Consider the following 10,133-nt stretch of genomic DNA (forward strand, 5'->3'; position numbering starts at 1 on the left):
CTCCATCCTTTCTTAATGTATCATGTCCAATTCACAGTGTTTAATTACATATTTAAATTTAATCATGTAATCATTTAATACATGTAAGCACAAGTTTAAAGTTTAAAATGCACCTCCTTGCTTTACTGAAATGGGACCATTAAGTCTGTGAGCCTAAAAAGAAAGAGAGAGTTTATGAAAATGCATACATATCTGAGTAACACTGAAAGCAGAGTTCAGCAATGCCCAACGGGCCACTTCTACAATAGCAATCCACTTCTGAAATGTTGGTCTCTGCAGGGAAGATCACTATCGTTATAATTAGAGCTACACTACAATGGACTGCTCACAGTAGCTATTCCAAGAAGTTCTTTGAAGGTGAAGATGAGTGGTAGGCATTCTCAGGAATAGAAAATTGCTTTCTCAAGTAAAAAAAAAAAAATCAACCAAATAAAATAAATCTTAAATAACTAGATGGCTAAAATAAATTTAAACTTTTGCCATCCCTATTTAAAATAAAATCACTGTATTTCCAGTTTGGATATTGCTAATGGGCACTAAAGAAATGTATCATTTACAATTTCCCAGAGTATGTAACATGTAATTATACTTGCAGATAGATATGTTTTGTGAGCAAATGAAGAGAGAGAAAAATATAGCAGCTCCACCTCCAGTGTTCTTGTTCTATTTTTGTTTTCAAAATTAACAATTCTTATTTCTACTAATTATGAAGGCCTAATTTCTAAGGACTGTTTAGTGCTTTTAGGTAGGTACATTGATACAAGTAGGTATATTGATACGAAAAATATTTGAAGACGTTCTGATCAGTTTTGTATTGTCTTGCTTTTAAATACTTGTCCAGGCTGTCTTTAACCTTCTAAAGACTAGATCAGGTAGTTGGCTAAAATTGAAAACCTGGTATCAAAGCGCAGTCCTTGGTTTTCACACCAAAGCCAGCACACGTTGCTGTATGGGCAGCTTTTTTTTATATAGTTTTGCTGCTGCTCACAGAATTACATCCTGGAACTTTACATACCATGCAGAAATTTCTGCAGTCTGTTAAAACTATAAACTTAAAACTACAGCTGCAAGAATCCTAGAAACTGAATGAAAATTTTTCTCTGTGGAAGATTGCAATGGTCCTGCTAAGAGCATTCAAGTGATGACGAAAAGATTATGACACTGGTTGCTTTTTCTTTTAAATAACAACGAAGATCTGGAAAAGAGTTCATAGAACTTATTTAACTTAGTAATTTAGAACATTTAACTTAGTAATAGGAATTATAGAAAAACATAAAGAGAAGGACAGGTAATAATTATTTAAGAGGAAAAGTACCCGAGACCCTGAGTTGGAATTTTGTTCTGTTATCTGGAACACAAATAATAGATAGACCATCTGCTATGATAATGAAAATGATAATATTTCAGTACAAGGACAGAGTTTCAAAATGTATTTCTAGTGCATGTAGGAGACTTCAGCCTCTTTATTGACTGGAGTTTTGAGATCTGCTGTATTTCAGTAACTCAGAATCACAGAATGATTGAGGTAGGAAGGGACCTATGGAGATCATCTGGTTCAAGCCCTCTGCTCAAGCGGGGTCACCTAGAGCTGGTTGCCCAGGACCATGTCCAGATGGCTTCTAAGCATCTCCAAGGAGGGAGACTCCACAACCACTCTGGTCAATCTGTGCCAGTGCTCGGTTACCTTCACAGTTAAAAAAGTGTTTCCTTATGTTCAAAGGGAACCTCCTGTGTTTCAGTTTGTGCCAATTGCCTCTGGTCCACTGAAAAGAGTCTGGCTCTGTCCACTTTGCACTCTCCCTTCAAGGATTTATACACATTGATGAGATTCCCCTGAGCCTTCTCTTCTCCAGGCTGAGCAGTCCCAGTTCTCTCAGCCTTTCGTCATAGGAGAGAGGCTCCAGTTCCTCAGTCATTTTTGTGACCCTTCATTGGACTCTCTCCAGTAGGTCCACTCCAGTAGGTCCAATTTGGCAAGTTAAAAGGATATAAAAAAGATCGACTATAAATTTGCTCTTCGCACTTTTGATGTGACAGTGGAACATAATAGTACAAATCAAAGGTAAATAGAAATATTCCAGCAGATGTAAATGCAGTAACACTTGTTTCTCTTCACACTGAAATCAGGAAATTAACAACTAAACATTCTTTCTTCTGAATAATAGACATGATCTGACCTCTCCACTTTTTTATATTCCCCCACTTACCAGCAACTACATGATACTATAATCCACAGAAACTGTGTTTATTTAACGTTGGGTGTCTTTTTTTAAATTTTGGATTCTTTATTTCCTAGAAGTTAATATTATTTTCTTTGGTGTTAAGTGGTCTGAAGACTTAGAATTGGATGGAATGAAGTTGATTTTCAAAATACCTAGCTTTTTGGCAATCTGGCCATTATAACAAAGCAATATGGTATTGTAAATGCTTTGGTGCCCACGTTTGATGCGTGTAGAGGAAATACCATAATTATTTCAGAAAATTATTCCTGAGTAATACAATTCCATTGATTGCACTAACTAAGCTAGTAAAGTAAGTTCTCTGCTGCTATTCTTATATTGCATTTAAGATATCAAACAATTCTATCTATGTACAATTTGATTAGTGATTTTAATATAGTCTGGCAGACATTTATCTCCCAATTTAAACTTATAACTGCATGGACCATTTCTTAGAAATGATAGTCTTTAGGTTTTAACCAAAGATTTTCTGGGGTAAATAGGCACATTTAACTTCTTTTTATAAGTTAATAAAATATGGTTTGTGTTTTTTTGAAAATCTGCTGTCAGAGAAATACTCAATGTTTTGTTCCTTTTTCTCATAAAATATTATTGAATTGGTATGGACTTCAAAGTCGGTTGAAATAGATGAGCTATCAAAATTCATAAGTTGTTAAAAAATTTTAATTTTAAAAGACCATTCATAATTTAAGATAGTTTCAACAGTTGTAGTTAAAGTTTTGATACTTTTAAAATCTTTTTCACTTTCCACCTAAAAGTAACAATGTTTGTCAAAGCTAGAAACATTGCTTAAATCTTTACTAATATGGATATAAAGTCAATCTGGTGAATTTTTACTAGAGGTATTATCTGTATTATAAAACTATCACTGAATAAAAAAAGTTAGCACAGTTGAAATCCTACGTTTGATCCTAGAAATGACCATGCTGTCATGACATACGCAACCAAGCAAAATGATACCTTTGACAGCATTTAAACATCTATGGGTGTCTCAGTTCTCAGAATGTTTCCTTATTAAGGGAAGTTCATGTATTTGTGACTCCCTCTAGTGGATAGCTTTCTCAACTATACACTAGGAAATGTTCTCCATATTAAAATCATCTGACCTTAAAAATTGAGAAGTCTCTGTTTTCGTGGTGAAGATCTGATTCCATTCTCATGGATAGTCAGAATGTGTTTGTGTGCATCTCCGCTCATTTTGCAATATATTTTTTAAAAGATTTTTTTTGTAATGTGGTTGCTGATAATCGTATCTATTTATATGTGCAAATAATGTTTATACATTAGCAGATGGAACATCTTTTTTTTTTCTGAGCTACAAACCTCTTCTATTTCCCAGACTTTCATTTATGTGACTATATTCCTGAAATGTTTACAGTTTGCCTTAATTATTATTTAATTATATTTCAGGTACCACCAAAGTAAATCTTGTGAAGATCCCTTCAACTGCTTCCAGTCCTCGAGACACTGCTCTAGCAGCTGTTATATGCAGTGCACTTGCAACAGTGCTCTTAGCTCTTCTTATTCTTTGTGTTATCTATTGTAAGAGGCAGTTTATGGAGAAGAAACCAAGCTGTGAGTTTCCAGTTATTACTGTTTCTTTGTAATATTTATATACCGGTATTAGTTTGGCAGATCTCTCTGTAGGTAAATAAATGAAATGTCTATAGCATTCAAGTAAGTTTAGCATTGAGATGAAGAAGCTAGCAGAAGCCCAAGACTCCATACAAGTTTGCCAGCTCAATGTGGATGTTCCAGCTTCTACTGAGAAAATGCTGTGCAGATGTCCAGAAATAGTCCAATTGCATTAATTCTGTGCCATGCTCTGTTAGATGCTGCACAGATATATTTGGACCATTCAGGATCCAAGCTGGGACGTCATTATGGAGTTGCAATGTCAATGTGGAAATACCAGCTTGGAGGATCTGTTCATCACATGCTATTGTGAAACACAGATTAGCTCATCAAGATAATGAATGTGGCCGTGTAGATAGCAGATTTGTCATTAATAATTTTGGGTTTATGGGCATATTCAAGATGAATTAAATGCCTAAGCCAGTTAGATTTGTAAATTTAAAAAAAAATCCATAACAGTTCATCAATGTAATTCAGTTTGTTTATAATAAACTTTTTTCTGCCCCTTAATTTAAATTAAGAAAGTGAAAAGTCAAAAGCACTCTAGTTCCCAGTTATCATTTTAAAAAACTTTTATTAAAATATGTTTATAGCATCTAATGAAACCTGGATGTCAAACAAGAATAATATCTAGGAGAATTGAGGTTATCACTGCTTACAGCATAAGCAAAAATAAAAAGATTGAGAGAGGCATTGTAAGAATTGTTCCTAACTGAGAAAATGCTTTACAATGTAAGTTTTGCCAAATTCAGATATAGTGAATTCAAACTTCAGTTAGTGAAATTTAGTAACTCGTTTGCCTTGGCCTACAATTATACAGATTAAAGGAAGTCTGCTGTTAATATAAAGCTCTTTAAGATAACATAAACAAACTCCCAGTGGCTGAAAGCTCAATGTGGAAAATTTCAGATGGGAATCACTGAGAATCATTAAACACTGAGAAAATGTAACAGTGAATAAGATATACTCCCAAATCATCAAAATAAGAGCAGATGTCTTCCTAGAAGAGGCTGTAGTTGAACCAGCTGTTCTAGGGTTTGTTGCAAAATCTGTGGTTTGCATTATATGAAACCACATGATCATTGTGGATCTTTCAGTTGGAAAATGTATGGAAATACTGTATAATATGACATTTGAGCGTTCTATGAAGATAGGAGTCTCTGAACAGGAAAAAGGGTATTATTTACTAATATATATTTTTATTCATTTTGTCCAAAGGGTCTCTGAGATCACAAGACATTCACTACAATGGCTCTGAATTGTCATGTTTTGATAGACCACGGCTAAATGAATATGACCACAGAACATGTTGCCAGTGCCAGAGAAGCACATCACAGACACGTGGTATGTTAGGTCTACTAAAAGGCTACTTTATGGCATGATGAACATTTATCTAACACTTGAGTTGTGACATTTAACTACAGAGCTAACATTGTCAAACTACCCTTTGTCCTAGGCTAATTTCTCAATTAAGCAGATAGAATTTCTAAGTAGCTACTTAGTTACAATTTTTTTTCCTGTGTTCATTCCAATGACCCTTCACTTAAAAAAAAAAAAGCTTTAAATGTCTATCTCATTTCTTTCTGATAAAAATAGCACTGCATCTGGCTTTGAGACTTAAATTAGTGTGAAGGATTTACCAAACAGTATCTAAGAATGTGATATGAATGCTAAAGGACATTAACAACCTGAATAATTCAAATCATTGAGATTTTGTGAAGTCGTATCAGAACAGATGCATTTATGACATTAACAAATACATAATTTAACACAAGAGCACAGGCTTAAATATCATCCTAATATGTTTGAAAGAGTTCAGAGACAGAGACTAAGTTTATACAGAGCTTTAACACTTTTAACATTATTAAATTAATTTTCATTCCTTAGGACCAGTTCACTTGATTCCATCACTGTGCTGCGATGAAACCTGTAGCATGGAGCACAGCAGTAACAGTTGTGCTTTCCACTCACAGACTACACTTAATGAAAGGTAACTTAGTTTTGTAAATGTCTATTAAACATTAAATATTTTTATGCAGTCAAATTAATATTTATACAGATACAATAGCTGTTTGAAGGGGAATGAGGGGTTTTGATGAACTGTAGCCATATCCTCCCATTTTGTGCAAAAGCAGGTTTATGGTGAAAAATCGATTTTAAGTATTGCTTAATAAATGCTGACTTGATATATGAGTTTCTCTGAAGAAGTGACTTAATTCTCTCACAAGCAGATAGTCTTCCTCTTACTCTATGGTACCTTAGAGGCTTTGGTGACCCCCCTTCTGCTATGGGTTAGCAAGGTGCTGCATAAACCTGTGAATCTGGGGGGATTAAGTTTCAGTTTAGAAGCGTCATGAAGATTTTCTTTTTTTATAAACTCTTAATGACTGTGAGATTTGAAATATCTAGTATTTTTTAATTTCTACCAGATTGTAACCATTATTTTCTCTGATCAGCTGAATATAAATACAGTAGTAGAGTAGTTATTTCTACAGCAGTGCCATGAGCTAAATATATAAAATTTATGGTGTCATTCAGAGTTTCCTGGTTACAGATTTTAACACAGGATGTATTTATTTCTTTTAGCTAGAATCTTTTTCCATATAAGGTTTAAATTGGTCTCCAGCTGTTTTGTTCTTATGGCCAAATGTAACTAAAAATGTAGAGGCAGCTTCTTCATAGGTATTGTTTATGCAAGGTGACTTAGTGACCTAAGTACAAGATACAAAATATCTAAATTTTCTGTAACAACTTGTTTAAATACCAGCAAGCTTGAGTCATCTTTTTATACCACCATGGCTGACAAATTGAGAGTTGTGTACTTTGTGAGGGATCTTTTGGTTAAGGCTTTAAAAATAAGTGTTGTATCCATGCTATGTGGACATCAAAGATCCTGTGGTTCCTTCCAGTAGAAATGGAGTTTGCTCCAATTTCCTTTGCCAAAATAATGTATTTCCTTCAATTGTGGTGCAATGTCCTGACTTTTGGCCTCATCTATGAAAATGCTTTGTGTGTATATCAAAGCTATTAAAGCATCGTGTTTTGGAAATGAGTAAGGCTACTTAAAGTCTGTTACAGGCAATGTTAATGCGCCATGAGTTTTGTCAAGCAAATTATTACTGTATATCAGACTTAATACAGTCTTTACAGTTTTATAAATCTGTAGACAGTTTTTGGAAATAAAATGTATTAGTATAACTTTTGGGTTTTGTTAATACTTATTTCGGTATACTATATTAAAAAACATTACTGGGCTTTCAACAGAGATAGGCATATATAGTGCACTCAGGCATGTCAGTATCATCATGCACTTTAAATACACTCGAGGTAGATAATATTGAGTTTCTACTTCCACTGTCTTCCATCTTCCATAAAATAAAAATAATCCTTGTGAGAATTAAAAATCCTTGCCCTTCTTTAATATTATGTCCTTTCCACATGAAAGAGAATAGGAAAAAAACTTTTCACATTTTGAAGGCTAGACAGAACAAACTGAAAAATACAAAGTGAATGCATGTTCAATATGAAATCACACAGATAGAAAGAGTTTCAAGCAATCTTGTTGTCTATTCCCTTCTCCCAGTCTGAACCCACTTTACTTCTTTTACTTCCGTTAGATTTTTGTCTAGCCTGGTTTTTTTTGAAGATTGTGTGTTGGAGATTCCACAGTCTTCCCAAACATCTTTCTTGCTGCAATTTAAGCCTGTTATATCTTTTCTTAACACACACATCCCCCCATGCATTGAGAACAAATAAATTCCTTCCTCTTTGCAAAAGTCTTTGTATCTGAACACCACTGTAGTAATTTTTATCATGTTTTCGTTATTTAGACTATAAACAACCCCAGCTGTAGTTCATGTTTTCTAGAACCCTGAATTCACAGTATGAAGGGCTCTAGGCATCCTTTTTACCTTTAGTAGTGTTCTCCAGAGCTTTCTTCATTTCCAGACGAGGAACAAACTGTATTCCTTTTCAAAAGAATTTGTTTGTACAGGATGTCTCTAGACTATTAACTCAATATAACCCTGTTAAACCTTCCTGAAATACCTATAATTACTAATGACAGTAATTACAATACTGATAATATTTTCTGGAATGCTTTTGAAACCATGTGTCTTTTATCCTTTTGCAGGGCTTCTGATTCTGTTGGAGAAATGATTCCTACCTTCCTTGGTTCTCTTTCACACTCTACCTGTGGAGACATTTCAGATGCTTGGCCTCTTATGCAAAACTCAGCTTGTTGTGACAGCATTTCTTTCTGTGAATCATATTCAGAACTGGCTGGAGGATCTGCAAAATCCTGCAGCCCTGAGACTGAAAATGCAGCCACTGTTGAATTAGATAATAACCAGGAACTAAGTGAAGTACTTATTTCAGCTAAGTGTCTTGATGGAAACGTTGCAAAGTCCTTTGAAATCTCCAAACATAAAACATGCATAGAAGTTTCATCACTTCAGAACTCAGCGGCTGCTGAAACCCAGCCAAAGACAAAGCGTAATGGAACAGCAAGTGACTCTACAGACTGATAAAGAGGTAAAAACCATAAGTACAAAGGAGTGAGAATGAGTACTCAAGGCACGTAGAGCTAGATGTAAATAGAATTGTAAAAAGTTGTAGGGTTGTATTTCTCCATTGCTGTTGCTGAAATAAATTAAAACTCTACAAGAGATCCAACAATTTCACATTTTTAAATCATTGACTGAATTTGAAAGGTGTAATTACTCAAACTGTAATGTTGAGATAGTATGACCCAGAATACAGGGGGAAGTCTGTATACCAGTCAGCTTTTATCAGTTTTGGGTTTGGTTTTTTTTCCATTGAATTTCAGGGGAAAAAAAATCAGTTTAATAGCCTTATGACCAAACTATTATGTGAGGCTAGTCCTTGTTTATGAGGGAAGAACTGAGGACTTGTCTTTGCTTATTGTAAACAAAGCATAAAAGACATGCAAGTGTTCATCCAAAAATATTTACAAAGCCTTCTCTGTGAAGTTACTACAGCAGTAGCAGAAACAGAAGAGAGAATCTCAAACGTTTTTTAATGCCATTCGTATTCCCATGTGATCAGATAAAACATTCCATACATTTGTCCATAAAATATAATTTAATCTATAAAAGCTCAGAGAAAATGCAGGTCTGAGGTCAAAATTAAAAGAGATGATAAACAATGGTCTCTACTGCATAACAATGTGACCATCACAAAAAGTCACTCTGCTACTGCTTCATCATTGTATCTTTTTGAATATTAGCTGTGCTCTGTATTTTTGAAATGGCGTTTTCTACTATTAGAAGTAACTCGGAGCAACAAGTAGCTAATCTGTGAAAGGATCCCAAATTATGGCATGTGTACCGGTTGTTACTCAAGGGTTATGCAGGCTGTGGCTGGAAAGCTGAAATAGTCTCCTATGCATGTACACAGAGGCAGGAACAGAAGCAGTTGCCACTAATATTAATAATCCACCAAACTTAATTAAGAAAATTACGCTACCTGTAATTATGAAAATTTTGGGTCATCTGCAGAAATAAAACTGCCTGCCTTTGATCCTCTGCCATTTGGTTTGCATGCCACTTTCATATTGTTCTTAAATAAGAAGTAGAAAGTAATTCGTATTTAACAAAAAAAAAAGCATATTCTGAAAGTGCAATAGTTAATTCTTTGTAAATCAAGTCTTAATTCTTTAGGTGACGTTTTCAAGAGGAGGAAAGGGAGGTAAACAGACTGCTAAGTCAAGAAATTTTTTTGCCATTAACTTCAATGGAACTCGTATATCACCCTGAAAATCTACTGCTGTCACTGAAAATAACCACCTTATCTAGGTCGTGCATGTTTTTCTCAATATGTTATTTACAATATATAGTTTTGTCTGTAACAATGTCTGGCACTAACTGCCCATGTGTCAGATAGCAATTGTCATAGCTTCATTTTGGTATATGCCGAACATCATTAGGTGATAGTCGTGTTCTCTAGGTATATATAGGAAGGGACAGTGATATGGCTATGACTGCAAATCTCAGTGCTGCTAGTTCCCAGTTTTTCAGTGGTTATCAATGGAACTTGAATGCTCTCTTGATGTTTAAGGGAATATACTTCCATATTAACAAGATTTTAAAAATCAAAACTTTGTGTGTTTTTTCCCACTAAACCATGTATCAACTTCAGAGGTGTGTGATTAGTATTATTTGGAGTTTTTCTAGATTAAAAGAACCACAGAATTTCAAAATATCAATATAAATATATATCAATATATATATCAATATA

The 10,133-nt window shown here is 34.4% G+C and overlaps 1 protein-coding gene across 1 annotated transcript in view; it reads left to right on the plus strand.

Annotated features, from left to right (window-relative positions):
• TNFRSF19 (tumor necrosis factor receptor superfamily, member 19) overlaps positions 1–8,412 on the plus strand; it is a 33,168-nt gene extending 24,756 nt beyond the window's left edge. Inside the window, exons 3-6 of the mRNA XM_009572865.1 lie at positions 3,651–3,815; positions 5,094–5,219; positions 5,763–5,865; positions 8,008–8,412. Coding sequence (XP_009571160.1) covers positions 3,651–3,815; positions 5,094–5,219; positions 5,763–5,865; positions 8,008–8,401 — 788 coding nt within the window. The 3' untranslated portion in view covers positions 8,402–8,412. The remainder of the gene's footprint in view (positions 1–3,650; positions 3,816–5,093; positions 5,220–5,762; positions 5,866–8,007) is intronic.
• Positions 8,413–10,133: the final 1,721 nt, after the last annotated feature.

Source organism: Fulmarus glacialis, unplaced genomic scaffold (assembly GCF_000690835.1).
Source record: "Fulmarus glacialis isolate BGI_N327 unplaced genomic scaffold, ASM69083v1 scaffold6692, whole genome shotgun sequence".
NCBI classification, from domain to species: domain Eukaryota; kingdom Metazoa; phylum Chordata; class Aves; order Procellariiformes; family Procellariidae; genus Fulmarus; species Fulmarus glacialis.